This window comes from Enhydra lutris, unplaced genomic scaffold, assembly GCF_002288905.1.
Source record: "Enhydra lutris kenyoni isolate GAN:26980312 unplaced genomic scaffold, ASM228890v2 scaffoldscaffold30, whole genome shotgun sequence".
Classification (NCBI taxonomy): domain Eukaryota; kingdom Metazoa; phylum Chordata; class Mammalia; order Carnivora; family Mustelidae; genus Enhydra; species Enhydra lutris.
In genome coordinates, this window is record NW_019154114.1 from 22,702,532 (window position 1) to 22,722,399 (window position 19,868).

Genomic DNA, 19,868 nt, shown 5'->3' on the forward strand with positions numbered 1-19,868 from the left:
GAGCAGGATCTTCCCTTCCTAAAGCCTAGAAATCCAGGGCGCTTGTCCCTGAGACATGGCCCAAATAAGCAGCACAGAGGAGCCCCCAGTGGCTTCAGCTGGAGGAGACCAGAGCAGAAGTTCTGCTCCTTGAGCAGCCAACCCACCCCCGCCCCCCAGAACTCACTCCTGAGCGCTGGGGTCACCTGGAAAAGAGAAGAGGCTGTGCTTGGGCCTTAGGAAGAGGTGAGATTTTAATCAGATCTTTTGTAAATAGCTCTGTGGAAGGAAGCCGTGGCAGGAAGGCTGGGGGCTGGGGAGCACTATGCTGGAGCGGGGGGGGGGGGGGCATGCAGCTGCCCTTAACGGGATTTGATTTTAAGCGGACTTACGGATGATGCCCGGTAAAAGTCCCTTTGAATTGGTGCTCATGGTGTAGAGGGTGCAGGCAAAGTCCCTCAGCATTTCTGAGGCCTGTTTTCTCAGCGGGGACCTTGCATTTACTGTGCCAAGCGGGCCGAGGGCACGCCCAGGGCCACAGCAGAACAGGTTTCCCTTCCCTAGAAGTGTGTGAGTGGGGAATGGGTCAGGGCAGGTTGGCCTGGGCACCGAAAGCAAACTCACACATTTATTTGAAAACTTCTTGGACTTGCTGTCAGACCAGAGCCTCTCCAGTCCCTTAGGTCATAGAAAGCGGCAGTTGGAGCAGCTGAGCCTGGTGCCCTCTAAGTTGGGGGCCGTGCTGGGGGTCCCGCATGTTCCAAGCCCCCCTCGGGCTGTGCTACCCCAGGTGAGGACGCTAGCCAGGGGCACAGATCTAGGGCTGTGCATGCCTCTGTGTGCATTTTTGATAGGCTGTGGGGATGTGTCCCTGCCAAGGGCAGACCCCGCGTGCCTACTCCCCCACCCACAGTCTGAGGTGGTCGTGCCACATTAGGTGTTCGGAGCCGAGGATGGTGGGCCCGGCTGTCCCACAGGAACTAAGACGAGCAGGGTCTTAGGGTCTGGGGAGGAGGCCCCGGTGCCAGTGATGCACCCTGGAAGAGGATGGGATTGAAAGGAAGGTGGTGGTGTTCAGGACGGACTCCCCTACCCACATTCTTGGCTGGATATCAGAGTATCCCATGGGCCAGAGCATGGTGTGCCCATTCCCAGACCGGAACCCTGAGACCCTGGGGGTTTTGCAGAGAAGCTCTCTCTGGCGTAGGTCCCCCTCACCCCGCACCCACTCGGGAATCTTCTGGCAGATGAGAGCACCAGTCCTGTGGACAGAAGTTTCCAAGAGGCCTAGGTCACTCCCACCTCCTCAGGTCCGTTGTCCCTGATCCGAGGACTGGAAGGGAGCGGGACATAAGGCCACTGGGCTGTGCTTGTGCTGGAGCACCCCAAGAACCTGGCCCAGAGCCACATGGGGTGGGCAGAATGTCCGAGGGGTCGGAACTGTCCAGATGGGCACTGCCTTGGCCCCAGGGCCAGCTGGCCTAGTCCTCCTTGGGCCTCTCCACGGTAAGAAATGTGTCTGCAATCGCTGGCCGGTGCTCTGGGTCACCAAGTGGCTGCTTCTCTCGGTTCTGCTCGGCCCTGGTTCGTGTCCAGGAGGGGGAGCGCAGACAGCCGGCCCTGGGCAGCGGGTGCAGGCCTGATGGGAACACGGGGGTCAGGTCGCTCCTGCAGCGACGGGGCTGGGCTTGTATGCGCCTGGCCACATGCTGGGATCCCCTGAGTGCTCAGAAAACACAGGTGCCAGGCCACCAACAGCGTGGACTTGTGGGTCTGGGTGCAGCCTGGGCAGAGGCTTTTTTGATGCTCAGGGAGGGTCCCTGTGCAGCTGAGACCCCACCCTGGGTGTGAGCCGGGCCCTAGCAGCTAGCTGCCCCATCGCCCTCCCAGGGTGCAGGCTCTCTAGGGGTGGGATCTGAGCACCCCCTTTCCACCCCCACCCCGAACAGAGTGTGAGAAGGGAGAGAAGGTCGCTGGGTCCCCACACCCACTGGTGGTCTTGCCATTTCCGGGGCCCTCGAGGTCTGGGACGAAGGGCAACATTTCCTTGCGAACCGAAGGGGAAACTGAGGCCTGAGCTGTGGGGCCAGAAATGATGAAGGCCACCCCACTTTGCTTTGTCTAACTTGTGATTAAATTCACATGTAGTAAATTTTGCTTTTGATGGGACTATGACTTGGGCCTTTTGGCATTTGGAAAGGAAAATTGAGGAAGGCAGGAGGAAAATTCCTTCCAGTTTGGCAAATAGACATGTAAAATGCAAAAATATTGAATGAGATGGTACAGTGGCAAGCACCAATTCTGACACAGGTGTGAAAATTACTTCCAAAAAGAGGGGTTGTGGAGAGCCGTGTTCCATGTGCTTGGGCCCCAGGACTGCCCCACATTGCTCACCACACCCCAACTCCAGCCCACCTGCTGGCGACTCCCCAGCCAGGCTTTCGTCGTCTGAGTCAGCAAAGACCTCGGCCAGCTCCTGGTCGGACATGTCAGTCAGCTCGGTGAGGTCGAGGAGGTCAAAGTGCACCTCTAGGGAGGAGACGCTGCTCAGGGGCTCTGCAGGGCAGGGGAAGGGGGTGCTCGTCACAGGCACAGTCCGGCCGGGGACCAGCGCCCTCCCCCCACCGCCGATGGAGCCTGGGGAAGAACTAGAGCTCTGGGTGAAGCCCCACAGGGTCGGGCTAAGATGGGGCAGACCCAGACACCCGTCTGCTCTCCACACTCTAGACTAAATGCCTTCTGGGGGCCCCCATTTTGCAGATAGTGTAGCCAAGGCCCACAGGGCCTGAGCTGTAAGAGCTCAGCCACAGCAGCCCCCTCCCCACCCACACAGCTGGGGGCGTGTCTGCTTAGGATGTGGACCCTGACGCCCATTTCCCAGGGGGCTCATGGTCCCTGTGGAGCACACGCTGGGCAGGTCGCTGTACTTACGCCTCCTCTCTGTGACCTGCAGGAGCCCCGGGGCTGGTATTGGGATGCCCACCTCCTCCTCAGCTGTGGGCGAGTGGCAGCTGTCCCCTTTCCCATGGGCCAGGGTGCCCAGGGCTGCCTGTGGTGCCTCCACGTCCTTAACTATTTCTGCAACAAAGAGACTGTGTTACCTGGGAGGACAGAGGCTGGAGGGGAAGACGTGAGTTCTTGGCTCTCCGAATCCTCCTTGGAGGCTCTGGGCAGTGACCAGGGTTGCCTGGGGTAATCTGGGGCTGGGATCCCAGACAGGGGCCACTGGGTGGAATGAGCAAGAGGGTGTCCAACGCTGTCATCTGTCTCTACTTTTAGTGGTCACTTTGGCATTTCCTTGCCTTTTGGGTCTCTGATCCAGAATGGACCCTGCTTGCCTCTCTGTCCTCTGTGGATGGACTTCTTGTAAAAATCCCTGTTCTGTTTGAATGCACAATGACTTATTTTCATAGTAAAAGAGACTGGAGAATATTCCTCTAGGTTCGTTCTTTCGTTCTTTCTTTCTTTCTTTCTTTCTTTCTTTCTTTCTTTCTTTCAGATTTTATTTATTTATTTGACAGAGTGGGATCACAAGTAGGCAGAGAGGCAGGCAGAGAGAGAGGAGGAAGCCGGCTCCCCACTGAGTGGAGAGCCCGATGTGGGCTTGATCCCAGTACCTCAAGATCATGACCCAAGCTGAAGGCAGAGGCTTAACCCACTGAGCCACCCAGGTGCCCCTGCTCTAGGTTTTTTCTATGTAATTTTTTGGGAAAGATTTAATTGCTCGTTTTTTAAATATTTAACGTTTTTTTTATTATTTTAGTTGACAGGAGTAGGCCCTGTGGGCAATCTGCTTGGAAGAGACTGGCACTCAGAGATGGACCCCTGCCCCCTAGAAGCGCCAGCCCCACCCTTCTGTCAGTTGGGCCAACCCCTTGACCTCTTAGCTCACATCCCTCCATCCTTATTTCCTACCAGTTCCTCCAGAATGTTCCAGAGCCCAACCCCATCTCCCCCTCCTGCTGCCTCACCTTATCACTCCCTGAACTCAGCCAGAAAACCTGTCAGGCATGTCCCCTGAAGCAGCTGGATCCTGTGGCTCCCCCATGACCCCGTTGTGGCCCCATAAAGAGTGAACCAGTGCTCTGTGATGCACCAGGGTCCATGGCAGTCTTGTCTACGGGAGCCCAACTGGGCCCCCAGTGCCGATAGCTGCTGGCCAGGGATGGGCCTTCCGAAAACTCAGCAGTGCAGTCAGCAGCCAGGATGCCCAGGTCCTTTGTCGAGAGGGTCTCCAGCTCAGTAGGAAGATAAGCCATTGTTCACAGCCACAGAGGTGGCTGGGCATCGGCTGGCCTCTTGTAGGAGGGCTCCACCCTCTGGGGGAAGATGGGGCTGGGGACCCGCCCATGCTATCCACATCACAGGGGTTTGGGGCTGGCCAGGCTGGACGCGGCTCAGGGGATCTGGTTTCCACCTCTCTAATGCATTTGGAACGTGACTTCTCAGTATCATGGGAGGGTAGAGTTACACCCACCAGTGTCCCGGCCTGCCCAGCCCAGCAAGGACACCTTGACACCCAGAGGGCACGAGAGAGGTCAGACTGTGCTCTGAGCTGGGGTAAGCAGAGGCCACTGCCTTGAACCTCTGACCAGCCATTTCTGTTGAGAGTCCTTGAGGAGTCTTCACTCTGTGGGAACCTGCTTTGTTTCCTTGAGTGGGGGAATATAGCACCTGGGCCCTCTGAGCGTGTATGATGGGCTCACATCACGCTGGCCTGTGCTGTTCTGATTCTGAGACGCTTCCAAGCCCATGGGCTGTGGTGACAGGTGAGGCAGGGGGAAAGGGCAGGGGATACACATCCACAGAAGTCATCAGGACTCTGCTGTTCTGCGTGTGCTGGGAGAAGCTGCTGAAGGGTTCTGAGCTGAGTAGGACATCTACCTCCATTTTTGTGAGCTGCAGGCTCGGTGGGAAGGATGTCTGTAGGTGCTGAGACAGGGTGAGGAGCAAGCACCACCGTGGATGGTGGGCTTCAGGGTCTCCGGGGGCCTCACTTCCCGTACTAACTGTAAGAAGCACATTTTGACAAATGTCAACATCCCTGAACCAGCCAAGCATCTACGGTCAGTGGCATCATGGGTGATGGAGAAACCAAATGTGGCCCGTCCACACAAGGGGTGTTACTCAGCCGTAAAAAAGAAAAGAAAGCACAGACACAGGCTACAACATGGCTGAATCTTGGAAGCATCATGGTAAGTGCAAGAAGCCGGTCACAAAAGGCCGTGTATTACCGTAACACGAGATGTCCAGGACAGCAAAAGCACAGAGTAGAGGAGTCGATCAGAAAAGATACAGACAGTAGATAGAGGCAGTCTCTAGGAGCTGGGCTGTGTGTGGGATGGGGGTGATGACTCGGCTACGGGGCTACTTTTCTGGTTGATGAAAGTATCCTCACAGGTGATGGTGGTGGTGGTGGCTGCACAGTTTTGGAAATATACTAAAGGTGATGAACTATATGCTGTAAAAGGGTGAATTTTAGGACAAAAGAAATCCTCAGTGGGAACAAAGGTTGATTTTGGATGAAATTGAAGGGCAAATCCAGGAGGACCTGAGACATCAACTCACTTTTCTTGTGCACCTACTATGTGCCAGGCACCAGGCTCAGAGGCTGGGAATGGGTAAACGAAGTGTGACCTCTAGGACCTAGGCTTGGTCCTGACACAGTAGGTGCATCATAAATGTTTGTCGAATGAACAAGGCCAAGACCCCACCCCATCGTCTCTAAGTGGCTGTGGTAGGAATCACCTGTCCATAGGTGAGACCCACAGCTCTTCCTGGGGTATGAAGCAGGAGTGATCATGGAGGCAGGCAAGGGTGGGGGCACCTGGGGCCAGGGTGTGGGGGAGCAACACCGAGATTCTCTGCTCAGTACAACCCCCATAAAGCCCCTGCAGGGACCACTGCTGCCCTGACCTGTGCAGGCCGCGAAGCAGCACCCCACGGGGACTGCAGCTGGGTTACCATGTTCTGCCCCGGCACCGATGGCTCATGTGAGTGGGTATGACAGGGTTACCTTGCACTAGGCCGCTGACCTATTTTCCAGCACATTTGTGTGAGAACTTGGCCCAAATCTTAAGTTCCCTGCTGTGTGCCCTGGGCCTTGCCCTAAGCATTGAGGAGGTTCTCTGCACGAACAGATGAACAAGTTAATGAAGTGAATAAATGATTAGCATATACAACAAAATGGCAGTGGGGAGGCAGAGAGGGTCACAGACACGGGTATCTGTCCCCCATTTCCCTTGCCCCTCATCCATGGATGTCCAGGATGCTGGGTGGGCCCTGCCAAGGTGCAGCCTCCTGAGTGGGGGGCCATGGCCTTGCTTTCCTTGTGGCTGTCCGGATAGACGTGGAGTTGGGTGGGTCTACAACCTTGGTTTACCACAGGCCCCAGATGGGGTCCTTCAAGAAGCACAGTGCCTCCCTTCTCATCTGCATATCTGCACACATTGATAATAAGAAATTATTGGTACTTTGTTTAGGTGCAAAAATGGGATTTTCATTATGTTCTATGAAAACCTTATCTTTTGGAGATATTTCAGAAATACTTAGAGATGAGATAATATGTTGAGCCTGGCTACAAACCACTACTGAAGGGAGGCGGGGGGTGGTCTGGTTGAGCAGGCTGGCAGGTGGCACATGGAGCTTTGCCACATTGTTCTACTTTTTTGTGTGTTCTCCATACTCCAAAACAAAGTTGTCACAAGTCAGTGACCTGAGAGAATGCCAGTCACAGCCGTCCATCCAAGATCTTGTGAGCTCCCTTGGCATGGGGATTGCCAGGCCACTGTTTAGGCAGGAAATGGCTGCACAGAGTATGAGGCCTCTCGGTGTGCCCCGCCTCCCCCCCACCCAGGCTCCCACCCCACCCCCACACCTGGACTGAGTAGGCCCCTGTGAATACAGATCTGTGCGTGGAACGAGAGAGAGAAACTGGAGGATCACGAAGCCCCTCTTCCCTAACCCCCTTCCCTAACCCTTCCCCCCCCTTATCTCACTCAGGGCTCCCACAGCGCTGCGGGGAAAGTGAGTCTGTCCCCACCGACAGAAGTGGATATGGAAACTGAGGGCCGGGCTGATTTGCTCAGCTCTGTGCTCCCCAGCCTTTGCCCTCCAAACCTTTCCCATCACATCCCCGCATACCTACCACTGGGAAGTCCTGGGGTCCTGGGACTGTCAATGGCAAGAAAAAGCTGGATCCCTTAAACAAGTGACAAAGAAAACCCACACCCACCAGCTCGGATGTGTCTGGTGGTGGTTGCCGGGTGGGTGACAAGGGCCCTCGGCTGTCTGGACTGCACCTGCCCAGCTCAGACTGCAGACAGCAGTGGGTGGGCCCACTGCTTGAGGACACCCCCCCGGGGGCCATCCCTTTGGGCTCCAGATGAGGTCGCCAATGTGGCTGGGGTCCCTCCGCAGGTCCCTGTGTGGTCAAGAGAGGCTCCCCGGGATGGGACCTCCAGGAAACCCATGATGCATCTGGGGCCTAGCCAGGCCGGTGGACGTGCTGATGGCGCCGGAACACGCTTCCGGGAAAGGACTCTTGAGGTGGGGGTTCTTAGTTTTCCTGCCGTTACCAGCTGCTGCCCTGCCAGAGCCAGACTCCAAAGAGGGAGACCTAGGTAGAATCCCAGGCGTCAGAGTCACCGAGAGCCAACAGGGGACTCGAGGAGGCCCCTCTCCGTGCACACCTGCGCTCCCAGCTGTGGGCGCCCCTGGGCCTCGCCCAGGCCGACAACCCCCTGCAAGCGTGGGGCAGGCTACCCCGCAGGCCGTGCCGGGTGCAACGCCCCCCTTTCCCCAGGCCCGGTCCCGGCGCGGTGCCCCGCATAGTCCCGGCGGCGGCGGCGGCGGCGGCGGCGGCGGCGGCGGCGTCCCTGCCCTAGCCCTAGGCGGAGAACTGCTGGGGCGAACAAAGCAGAGGAGCGGCGCCGGAGGGCAGCGTCCACCGGCAGGCCTCGCGGAGCTGGACCCCAAACTACTGCCCAGACACGCCCCATGCCCAGACCCCCCCACCCGGAACCCCGGCACTGCTGGTTTGGGGTTCAGCACGAAACTCCGGACCAACCGCCCAGGAGCGCGCCTGGCGGCTGTCGGGACTGAGCGCAGAGGACAAGGGGGCGGGGACGCGATGTGTGTGCCCCCCGCCTAAAGCGGGGGCCGTTCCCGGGAGGTACCCCCGGCCCGGCTCCCCTCACGGCACGCCGGGCTTCCTCCGGCTCCGGCCAGGCTCAGTTCGGAGCTAGCGGGCATCTTGTGCGGCGCCCGGGAGCGGCCGGTGAGGGCCGGGGGCGAGCGGCAGGGGGAAGGGGCTGCGGCTGGCTGCGGGGAAGGCGCAGCTCGGGGACTCCTGGGGACTTGGGGCCGCACTCACCTCCCGGGCCGGCGCCCTCCGGGGGCTCCATGCGGCCGGCGGGGTCTGGGAGGGGCGCGGGCGGCGGCGGCGTCACCCAGCCCGGGCGCCCCTGCAGCTGCGGCGGCGACTCGGCCCCAGCTCCAGGCGCAGCGCATCGGGCAGCAGCCGAGGGGCCGCGACGGCAGGGAGGAGCCCGCGGGGCGGGGCGCGCAGCTGCTCCGGGGCCCGGGTTCCCCCTAGCATCCTCCCCCCGGAGCCCCGAAGCACAGGTGCGGCCCCGCCCCGCCCCGCGCGCGCCCCCTGCCGGCCCCGCCCCGCGGACCACCTCTCCCGCCGACCTCCCGGGCTGCGCAACCCCCGGCATCCGGCGGCGGCCTCCCAACCCTGGCACCCTCCGCGCCCCCAGCGCGCTCACTCCTCCCGCAGCCGCGCCAGCTTCGGTCCATTTGTTCACCCCCAGATATTTGTGGGATGCTAGCTACGTGCCGGCGCCTCGTGGGCCGGTGGAGAGGAGGCACCGAGGAGCAGCAAAGGCGGCGCCCCACACCCTTGTCCGCTAAGCAAAAAATGGCAGATTGTGATGAATACCACCACGAACACTGCGGGTGGGGCTGGGCGAGAGCTTAATGATGAGGCGGGAGGGGGCCGTAGGTGGAAGATGGGAGCGGGCAGGGAGAGCGCCCCGGGAGGGAAGGCAAGGGTCTGGGCGCGCTGAGAACGACACACGAGCCCCTGGAATGGGACCCTGTCCCAAGCTCTTTGCGCACAATATCTCAGTTATTCCCCCAGAGGTCCTAAGAAGACCGTGTCCTGGTTTTCCAGATGAAGAAATTGAGTACGGAGAGGTTAGGTGAGCTGACCGAGGTTGCACAGCCAGGCACTGGAATCCAAAGGGTCTGAATCCAAGCCCAAAGACGGCACTTTTATAAAACCAAACCAAACCAAAGAAAATCAGGGAGCAAGAGTTTGTTCCCGGCTGGGAGTGAAAAAGGCCCCCAGAGGAGGGAGGTGGGTATGAACTTGGTGTTTGCATGAAGGCAGCCTCTCAGAGGGAGGCGTCCATACAGCCTCAGCCAACCAAGGCCCTCAGTGCCCACCCCAGTCCAGTCACACAGAACCCACAGCCTTTGAGACTGTCAGGCTGATAGTCTCCCCCCACCCCTTTTCTTTTCTTTTTTTTCTTTTTCTTTCTTTTTTTCTTTTTTTTTTCTAGCTTACAAAACAAGTGAAAGCCGCAGTCTATAGTTTTCTAAATGATTTCATGCCCTGCTAGCATGAAAGAACTAGCCCTTGTCATGAGCCACGGCCTCCCCGTGACCCCAAAGCTGCAGAGAATGGCCTCTCGAGGAAGAACCTGAGTTACAGGGTGGGTGATGGGGACATGAGGAAGCCAAGGAGTGCCCTGGGGAGTTGGGACAGTGGGTGGCCAGTGACTGTTCAGAGTCAGATGGGGGTGGCAGACTGTAGTTCTCCAAACGGTCAGATCCATATTTATTTATTTATTTATTTTTAAAAAAGATTTTATTTATTTGACAGAGAGAGATCACAAGCAGGCAGAGAGGCAGTCAGAGAGAGGGGGAAGCAGGCTCCCCGCTGAGCAGAGAGCCCGATGTGGGGCTCAATCCCAAGACCCCGGGATCATGACCTGAGCAGAAGGCAGAGGCTTTAACCCATTGAGCCACCCAGGTGCTCCTGGAGCCATATTTCCAATTCCACTTCCAGAACCTTCCACTCCCATTAAGGCATTCCCCCATCTATAAAACGTGGGTGAGGCTTGAGGTGGCTCTGACCAGAGGTGGCTCTGACCATAGAGTATGGCAGAAATGATGCCATGTGACTTCTGATTCAGCACTCCCTCAGGAGGACCCCTGGAACGTGGCCACCTGTGTGAGGAAGCCCAAGCCACTAGAGAGGCCACCTGGGTGTGTTCTGGCTGGCAGTAGCCGTCAGGCTGGACTTAAGTCTTTCATCCAATGGGCAGACATGAGACCCCACCTTTGAGCCACCTCTCTGGGGGTGTTCTGTGGAGCTGAGGTGAGCTGTCCCACCGAGTCCTGGCTGAGGTATAAATTCATGAGCAAAAGAGATGTTGTCACTGTATTAAACCACTACTTTTGGGGGGTGACCTCTTAGGCAGTCAAAGCAACGGTAATAGCAATTGTTTAATAATTATCCCCATTTGAGAGATGAATAGGTGCTTCAGCCGGTCTCGTCAAAGGCATCCCTGCTGGTAAGCAGCAGGTGATTCCAGAGGCCAGTGTTTATTTATTTTTACCTTTTCATCAAGAACATTTTCAAACAAAAGTAGAGAGAATAGCATGATTAACCTCCATGTACCCATTACCCCATCACCGGGATTCAAGAGTTACCAACTCATGGCTGATCTTGTTTCCTCCCTACTATCAATCACCTCCCTCCACTGCTAGATTGTTTCGTTCTCTTTTTAAAGATTTATTTATCTATTTATTTATTTGGCACATAGAGAGAGAGGGAGAGAGAGTCCAGTCTTCTTAAGGACTCTATTACCCTACCATCCAAGCATCTGTTGAGTTGATGTAGTGGCCTGGGGCCAGTTAGCTGACCACCAAGCAAGCAGGCATTAGGAAGAGCCAGACGTCAAGACACGGTCAGTTTGTGTGGGTCAACATTTGCTCTGTGATTTTGCAGGAACTCAGACGCCATTTATCTGGGCTTCAGAGCTGCACAGCTTGATGCTGAATGAAAGTATCTTGAGCCACACATGTGAAGAAAAAAGGCTCTTCTCTAAGAATCTGAACTCAAATCCAATATGAAAAGCACAGGTCACTGTGGGTCCTGTCAGGAGCCCAGGGAGTTGTCAGCAGGGCTCACTGGGCCTATTCATCTCTGCAATCCATACAGATAAACTAAGCAACGCTCTTGGTTTTGACAAATGAATTCCCTGTCTTGTTATCCTTAGCTAACCCTCTTATTCTTGCCCTTTTTGCTGAGAGGAGTTAATGTTAATGCATTTATTTAATTCAGAGACCCCAGACTTCTAAAGCAAAAAAGCCAATCAGCATGTGGCATCCAGCATATTGCATTGGCCAGAGTAAGTGTTAAATAACAGTCATTACCCTTCCGTGCTACCCAGCTGCACGGTCTCGCCTGCCAACCCTCCTCTGGGAGGCCCTGGCACTGGGGGAGGAGGCCCCTATCAGGCCCGTGGTGTCTGGCACAGCGGCGAGGGCTCTTGGCTGCCCAGGCACAGTGACATGAGCAGACCTCATTATGGCCTCCAGGCTGGCAAGCCCCACCTTGGCTGGGCAAGCAGAAGCCCCTTAGGGTCCTCCCTAAGGAGGCTCTCAGCCTCCTTGGCTCTCAGATCCCTGCCCCTGTGTGTGTGCTGGGGCCGAAGCAAGCCCAGCTAACGAGGCATCTTCCTCCTTGGGCAGGGCTGGCCGATCCAAGCCCACCCAAGCCCTTCTTCAGTACTCACACTCTCTCCTCAATGCAACTCTTCAGAGAGAGGAGATTCTGGATCTTCTCTATCCCCAAACAGAAGGGAAAACATGACCTGCTGCAAAACCACTATTTAGGAAGATGCTAATGTCGAGGGTGTGGACAGAAAGAGGACAAATACTGTGTAAAGATGGCCACTCCCAGCTTTCTGGGTGACACAGAGCGACGCATGGAGGTAATAGCGTGAAATTCGCTTCCGAAATCATATGATGACTAGCGGTTTTCAGAGCAAGAGGTTAGGAAAGGAACGTCCAAACTCCCCTTTCTTCTGCAGTGCCTGTCTGGAAACTTGTGGCAGAGGCTTCTGGTCTGTCCTCGCCATGAGGGCAGGGGCCACAGAGGAGGCCTCCTCAGGGAGAGCACTTTATTTTTGAGAAGGAGCCACTTGCGGATTTCAACCCTTCAGAGCCAGATGGAAAATACGCTTCTGTCCCATGTTTGGTTCTGGCGGTCTGCAGAACCCCAGCTGTCCTCCCTGCTCACCGGGACAGCAGGTGGCTCGGGCGGGGTGTGGCCCAGGGGCATAATTTCAGCCCGAATTTGAATCTAGTTTGGACGGCGCCTGGGAGCCTTGCGGGGCAGCTGCTTCGGTCCTCCCTGCCTCAGTCCTTCGCGGGAGGCATCTTCCCCGAGCACCTGCGTGTGGTCCGTGCCGCGGGCGCTGGAGGTGAGCCGCGGACCCAGAGGCTCCCCCGCTTCACGGAGCTTCGGTTCTGGGCGGGGAGACAAGCAGAAGCCCGCAACCAACCGCCTTCAGGAACTTCGGGGAGACGAAGCGCGGGGTTCCACCCCCCGCCACGGCTGCCGGGAAGAGCGGGACGACTCAGCGGCCGGGGGTACCGCCGGGGCGCGTTGCTAGGAGCTCACCTCCGCCGTCGCTAGGAGCTTGCGCGGCCGGCCGAGTCTCGCGAGGATCGCCGAGACTTCGCGCGGGACCGCCCATCGGTTGCCGGGAGACGGCGCAGCCTGGGCCGGGCCAGAGCCTCCTGTCTGAGGGCCGCGACGGGTCCCGACCGCCGCAGCCATGGTGAGCAGGAGGCGGGAGCTGGCTGGGCTCCGTGCGGGGGCCTGGGGCTCCCTTCCCGGCAGTGCGCGCAGAGACACGCCTGGACGGGAGGTCTGGGTCCGCGGGACTCGAGTACGCGGAGACCCCAGCATAGAGGGCCCTAGAGCTCCGGGTTCCTGGAACCGAGGCCTTGGCGCTCTCGTGGCGTCTTCGTGGGGAGAGCAATGGCTGCTGGGGCTCCCGCATCCCGGGCCCCGCACGCACTTGGAGCTGAGAGATCCGGGCTCTCCCGGATCCGGTGCTCACGGCGGGGCTCATAGACGTCCCCGCCCCCCCCCCCCCCCCCCCCCGCGCCGTCCAGGATCCGGGCTGTGGGTTGCACGCTGTCCGGAAGACAACCTGGGTCAGAAGGATTTCCTCTCTGGAGGGAATTCTCAGTCCTCCATATCCTTGAGACCTAGGGTGAGGGGCCCAGGGGCACACAGGGGCCCCAGGAGCACAGTCGGGTTCAGGGGATACCCTAGGACCTCCAGTCTCTGGGGTGGAGAGCCTGGGGCATACCGGAGTGGCTAGAGGTCCCTCTACACCGAGGGTTCCTGGACAGACCCTCATGGTTCAGGAGCTGCTGTTTCCTTGGAGAGCCTTGGAGGAGTCAGGCCGGTACCTAGAGGAGCAGGGTGGGACTCCCTGGCTGTCTCACTTTCAGGGCCCTCACCTGCCCCTCCACTCATGATTTAGGGTTCACAGGAGCTCGTTTTCCAGGCAGATGCTGCAGGAGTGGGTATCAGCTGATGGGGGGATGCCTCCCCAGGAGCTATGCCCAGCCTCTGCACTTGGCTGTGAGTTGCCAAGTAGTTATGACACTGGGGCACCTTCCCATGGGGTGGACTTCTTGGAGCAGAGGGATTGGAAAGAGGGCAGGACGTTAGGAGTGGAGATCTCAGTGCATGGGTTTTTAAAATCAACTGGAAACGGCCACCAGAATCCTTAGGTTTGTCACTAGCTTGTTGGAATGGGGGGATTTTCCTATTTTCTTTTTGCGTTTCTGTTTTCTAAGGCATCCATGTAAAAGTTTTTTTTTGTAATCATAAAGATGTTACACGTCGACATACCTATAAAGACATAGAAACGTTAACAGAGACATTTAGACAAAGACACAGAAAGGTCACAGGAACAGGTGGATGCAAGCACACGCGCACAAGCACGGGTCCCAGAGCTGGGAGAAGTGCAGACAGAAGATAGGGATTTGGAAATTCAGTACCTGCCTGAGGGGCTCTTGGGAAGTGAGTGGAGGTGGGAGGCTGTTCCACCACGTCCGTTGTTAGAAGCAGGCAGTACACTAGGAGTTGCTCCTGTGTGGCGAACCCTTGACAGAGCACCCATGGGGAGTGCCGTCTGCTTCAGCTCCTGACCAGGGTTCTCCGAAGGCGTTTTGTATTTGGAAGAAAGGCAGCCTCATGTTTCCACCTGTGATCCTTGCTCTGGACTATTTCTTCGTACACATACCCAGCAGTTTCTTGCAGGTTTCTCTATGGTGGTCACCAAGCATTATCGCCAACATGGTGACGTTTGAGAGTTGCTGTTGGGGTTCTTCCTGGCCAAGTAAATTTTGCATTCATGCCCAGGATGTCTCTGCCACATACCAAGGAGTGGATTTAGAAGGAGTTTTCCCTACCTTCCTTTCTGAGGGAAAAAGTGTTCTCTTCTGAAAAGGAAGATTTGTCCTTGCTTTTCCCTGTGGGTGATTATGGGTAGGAAACCTTAGGGCTGGCACAGTGATGAGCTCCAGGTGGGACGTGAGATCTTGAGCAACAGGAGAGAAACCAGAACAGGTCCTCCTGTCCCATTGTGCCCCGGAGGGTTAATCAGAGCCAGCCAGAAGCTGATGCCTTTAGAGAGCCTTCCTTCCTCACCCAATCATCTCTTCTTTAATCAAAGGCACCCAAGAAGAAAGGGAAGAAAGGGAAAACCAAAGGTGCCCCGATTGTTGACGGGCTTGCTCCAGAGGACATGAGCAAGGAGCAGGTGAGCAAGGCCTTGGCCTAGTCCTGGGTCAGGATGGTAGTGCTGCTGCTGTTCAGTGTTGTCTTCGGGTGTTTGCCTTCATGAACCTCTTTCAGCCGCCGCCCACTGCCCACCGCTTCCTCATCCATCTCCCCTCAGTCTGCTCCTGCACTTCTGTCCATTTCCTTAATTCTCATTGGCTCCAAAGCTATCAAGTACAGTACATATTAAAAAAAATGTAGCCACATCGAAGAAATTTTTTGTAGGGTGGTAGGAATTTGGAAGGAAATGATTTTCTGATATAAAAACTATTTTTAGCTTTCTTCCTTTTTAAAAAAAAATATTTTATTTATTTATTTTTCAGAGGTAGTGAGAGAGAGAGCACAAGCAGGGGGAGCAGCAGAGGGAGAGCAAGAGGAGCGCAATGCTGGACTCGATCGCAGGACTTTGGGATCATGACCCGAGCCGAAGGCTGACACTTAACTGACTGAGCCACCTCGGTGCCCCTATTTTTTTTTTTTTTTAAGATTTTATTTATTTATTTGACAGACAGAGATCACAAGTAGGCAGAGAGGCAGGCAGAGAGAGAGAGAGAGGGGGGAAGCAGGCTCCCTGCTGAGCGGAGAGCCCGGTGCGGGGCTTGATCCCAGGACCCCGGGATCATGACCCGAGCCAAAGGCAGAGGCTTTAACGCACCGAGCCACCCAGGCGCCCCGGTTCCCCTATTTTTAATATTCTATGTATCCTTTCAGTTTTACCCTTCTATGCACCTGATGTTTGCTGAACTGTTATCATAGTATATGTGTGTACAGTATTCTTATTTATTTTATTTGCCATTAAACGGTAGGAATTATTTATTTTTATTTTTGTATTTTTTTTAAAAATATTTTATTTATTTATTTGACAGAAATCACAAGTAGGCAGAGAAGCAGGCAGAGAGAGAGTAGGAAGCAGGCTTCCCACTGAGCAGAGAGCCTGACATGGGGCTTGATCCCAGGACCCCGAGATCATGACCCGAGCCAAAGGCAGAGGCTTATCCCATTGAGCCACCCAGGCACCCCTATTTTTATTTTTGTATTTTTAATAAGCTTTAATTTTTCCCCCCTTTTAAAAGAAAGATTTCAGTCATTTATTTGAGAGAAAGAGAGAGGGAGAGCACAAGTGAGGGGAGGGGCGAGGGAGAAGCAGAGTCCCCGCTGAGCAAGGAACCCAGCACGGGGCTCAACCCTAGGACCCTGAGATCATGACCTGAGTCGAAGGCAGACGCTCAACCAGCTGAGACCCTAGGAGTCCCAGTAGGAATTATTTTAAGCCACTTGTCCACTTTGATGACATTAAGGGCCAGAGAACATAATTAAACAATTATAATTTCAATTAAAAGTCACCTAAAAATTGCAACATATGGTGAACCATGAGCTGCAATGTTAGTGCCTCTTCTTCCAGCCGCCATGTTGATGAGTGACTGGCAAGTGTCTGCTAGGGACCTATTGGGGGTTCCATGTCAGCTCGTGTGTTTGTGTTAATAAACCTATCTTTCTTTTGATAGTTTTTTTTTTTTTTTAAGATTTTATTTATTTATTTGATGGAGAGAGAGAGACCACAAGTAGGCAGGGAGGCAGGCAGAGAGAGAGGAGGAAGCAGGCTCCCTGCTAAGCAGAGAGCCCGATGAGGGGCTCGATCCTAGGACCCTGAGATCATGACCTGAACCGAAGGCAGACGCTTAACCCGCTGAGCCACCCAGGCGCCCCTTTTGATAGTTTTTAAAAAGAGATATGTTTATTTGAGAGAGAGAGAAGCAGATTCCCTGCTGAGTTCAGGGCCTGCCACACGGCTTGATCCCAGACTCCTGAGATCCTTACCTGATCCAAAACCAGGAGTTGGAGGCTTAACTGACTGAGCCACTCAGGCGCCCCTGTTTGGATGGTTTTAGGATAAGATGTAAATACAAAGGGACGTTAGAGAGCTGGGCAGAGGCCAGTGCACAGGGGTGAAGAGTTGCTTGATTTGATTTGATTTTTTTAAAGGTAGAAGTGTTTCTTTCTTTTTCTTTAAGATTTTATGTGTTTGAGGGACGCCTGGGTGGCTCAGTTGGTTAAGCGACTGCCTTCGGCTCAGGTCATGATCCTGGAGTCCCGGGATCGAGTCCCATATCGGGCTCCCTGCTTGGCAGGGAGGCTGCTTCTCCCTATGACCCTCCTATTTCTCATGCTCATTCTCTCTCTCACACTCTCTCTCTCAAATAAATAAATAAAATCTTAAAAAAAAAAAGGATTTTATGTGTTTGAGAGAAGGAGAGAGAAAAACACAGAGATGGAGTAAGAGGGAGAAGCAGGCTCCCTGCCCAGCAGGGAGCCTGATGCGGTGCTCGATCCCAGGATTGAGATCATGATCTTGCTCAGATCATGACCTGAGCTAAAGGCAGATGCTTCACTGAGCCCCCCAGGCACCCTGAGTTGCTTTATTTTATATGCAGAGAAGCCACAGGCAGTTTAAGCAGATGGTGATGGGTTCAGGTTTGTGTTGGAGCGATCACCAGGGCTGCTGCGTGGGGGTTGGACAGCCCGTCCCATTGCCCCAGCACTCGAGCTGTTTCTTGTCTCTGTAGGTACAGAACTGTGACATAGCAGTGATCGGATGTCCCGCATGTGCGGGACTGACGACCTCAGAACTATCCAGGGTCCAGGCAGGGCTGAGGGGCTGGGGACTGCAGTCTGTTCTTTGGATGCTTACCCTATGGACATTGTGCTACAGGGCGGTATGTTTTCTGATTTTTAAAGAGAAACTAGAAATCTGTGTATTTATAAGAAATCTGAATATTAAGTGAAATCTGATACCATGAGCCAGTCAAAGTAGGTAGCCTGGATGTCCCAATTATTTATTTCTTTAATTTAAATTTTACTTATTGATATATGAAAGGGTCTGTAGACAAAAGGACGAGACTGATACAAAGCGAAGGTCAAGCAAAGCTTTATTTTGCGCCAAGCATCGAGAATCAAACTGACCGGCCAGGGCTGTCTCTTGCAAAGAGGCGACCCCCCCCAGCCTCACAGACTAACTTTTATAGAGTAAAGGCCATGTGGTTGAGCCTGGCTACACACAGGTGGCCAAGTGAATTACATTCTACCCCATAGTAGTTATTTGAACTAGCCTATCACCCTGGTCAGAATTGGCGCCCAAAAGGCAGGGCCCACATTCTTGGGTGGTTAGGGAGGTGCTTTCCTGATTGGATGTCTCCACCTGGCCGAACATGTCCTTGGCGGGTAGGGAGGTAATACGTGCGCTTTCCCTTGATTGGACGTTTCCATCTGGCTGGACATGTCCTTGAATCTGGACTCCGTTATCGGGGGCTATTTGGCCGTATTTCACCAATTCTGTTTCTAAGCGCTTTCCTCTTGGGGGCAGGGGCAGGTTCAATCTAAGTTTACTGCATAAACAACAAAATGGCTCGCTCTGGCAAAGTAGGCCCTTACAATATACAGTGTGTATTGGTTTCAGGAGTAGAAATCAGTGATTCTTCACTTCCATATAACACCCAGTGCTCATCCTAACAGATGCTCTCCTCAGTGCCCATCACTCATCTATCCCATCCCCCACCTACCACCCCTCGTCAATGGTCAGCTTGTTCTCCATTGTTAAGAGTCTCTTATGGTTGGGGTGCCTGGGTGGCTCAGTTGTTAAGTGCGTTTAGCTGGGGTCGTGATCCCGGTCTCCTAGGATCGAGTTCCGCGTGGGGCTCGCCGCTGAGCGGGGAGCCTGCTTCTCCCTCTCCCTGCTGCTCTGCCTACTTGTGCTCTCATTCTTTCTGTCGAATAAACAAATAAAATCTTAAAAAAGAAAAAAAAGGAGTCTCTTATGGTTTATCTCCCTCTTTCTCTTCCCCCCTGCCCCCCTTGCCATATGTTCATCTGTGTTCTTTCTTAAATTCTACATATGTGAGTGAAATCATAAGTATTCGTCTCTCTCTGACTTATTTCACTAGCATAATACCCTCTTGCTCCATTCATGTTGTTGCAAATGGCAAGATTTCATTCTTTTTGATGGCCGAGTAGCATTCCATTGTGTGTATATGAACCACATCTTTATCTTTTAGTACTGTGAGGACTTATTTAGCCAGAGACTTCCATCCAGGTTAAACAATAACCTTGTTGTTTAACCCTTAAACTGTCCCTGCTCCCCTTCCCCCAGGGGACTTACTTAAAAACAAGTCCTGGAAACCAGCCCCAGGTAACAAAGCCCAGATACAAGGGTGGGTCAGGCCAGGTGGAGACATCCGGTCAGTGAGAGGTTGCATACGTCTCCTAGCTACCAAGGAGTATGTGCCCCGCCCTTTGGGACCCTTTTGGGCGCCAATTCTAACTAAGGTGATAGGCTAGGTCAAATGTCTACTATAGGGTAAATTGTAATTCAATTGGTCACTTATATGTGACCTAACATGACTGTGGAGTTTCCTCTGTGTGTTACAATCTCATTGGCCACCTGTGCGTGGCCAGGCCCAACCACACGGCCTTTGCCCTTGAAAGCTAGTCTGTGAAACAGAGAAAGGTCGCCTCTCTTGTAAGAGGTGTGGCCCCGAACATTCGGTTTGATTCTTGATGCTTGGCGCGAAATAAAGCTTTGCTTGACCTTCGCTTTATATCAGTCTGGTTCCTTTAATCTCGGACCCATTATTGGGGGCATATCAGTAGCATCTTCTTTTAATAGCATCAGTTGATGAACATCTGGACTCTTTCCAGAGGTTGGCTATTGTGGACATTGCTGGTATAAAATTGGGGTGCATATGACCCTTTGGATCCATACTTTTGTGTCCTTTGGGTAAATACCCAGTAGTGCAATTGCTGGGTCTTAGGGCAGTTCTAGTTTTTTTTTTTTTTAAGATTTTATTTATGTGACAGAGAGAGAGATCACAAGTAGGCGGAGAGGCAGGCAGAGAGAGAGAAAGAGGAGGAAGCAGGCTCCCCACTGAGCAGAGAGCCCGATACGGGGCTCGATCCCAGGACCCTGGGATCATGACCTGAGCCGAAGGCAGAGGCTTTAACCCACTGT

The 19,868-nt window shown here is 54.5% G+C and overlaps 2 protein-coding genes across 2 annotated transcripts in view; one reads left to right on the forward strand and one right to left on the reverse strand.

Annotated features, from left to right (window-relative positions):
- Positions 1-398: 398 nt before the first annotated feature.
- On the reverse strand, positions 399-8,399 carry LOC111152929 (dysbindin domain containing 1). The gene is made up of 4 exons (XM_022511673.1): positions 8,354-8,399; positions 2,911-3,057; positions 2,395-2,535; positions 399-1,618 (listed from the first exon to the last, which is right to left on the reverse strand). The coding sequence occupies exons 1-4, from the start codon at positions 8,382-8,384 to the stop codon at positions 1,461-1,463; spliced, it is 477 nt and encodes a 158-aa protein (XP_022367381.1). The 5' UTR covers positions 8,385-8,399; the 3' UTR covers positions 399-1,460.
- Positions 8,400-12,780: 4,381 nt separating this feature from the next.
- Positions 12,781-19,868, forward strand: part of LOC111152930 (growth arrest specific 8) — a 20,666-nt gene continuing 13,578 nt past the window's right edge. Inside the window, exons 1-2 of the mRNA XM_022511674.1 lie at positions 12,781-12,842; positions 14,760-14,846. Of these exons, the coding sequence (XP_022367382.1) occupies positions 12,840-12,842; positions 14,760-14,846 (90 nt within the window). The 5' untranslated portion in view covers positions 12,781-12,839. The remainder of the gene's footprint in view (positions 12,843-14,759; positions 14,847-19,868) is intronic.

Coding starts and splice junctions, on each gene's coding strand:
- LOC111152929 (XM_022511673.1), bottom strand. CDS start 8,384: ATGGAGCCCCCGGAGGGCGCCGGCCCGGGAG. Junction 3,058..8,353: donor GGAGGGCGCCGGCCCGGGAG/GTGAGTGCGGCC, acceptor TCTTTGTTGCAG/AAATAGTTAAGGACGTGGAG. Junction 2,536..2,910: donor GCAGGTCACAGAGAGGAGGC/GTAAGTACAGCG, acceptor CCTGCCCTGCAG/AGCCCCTGAGCAGCGTCTCC.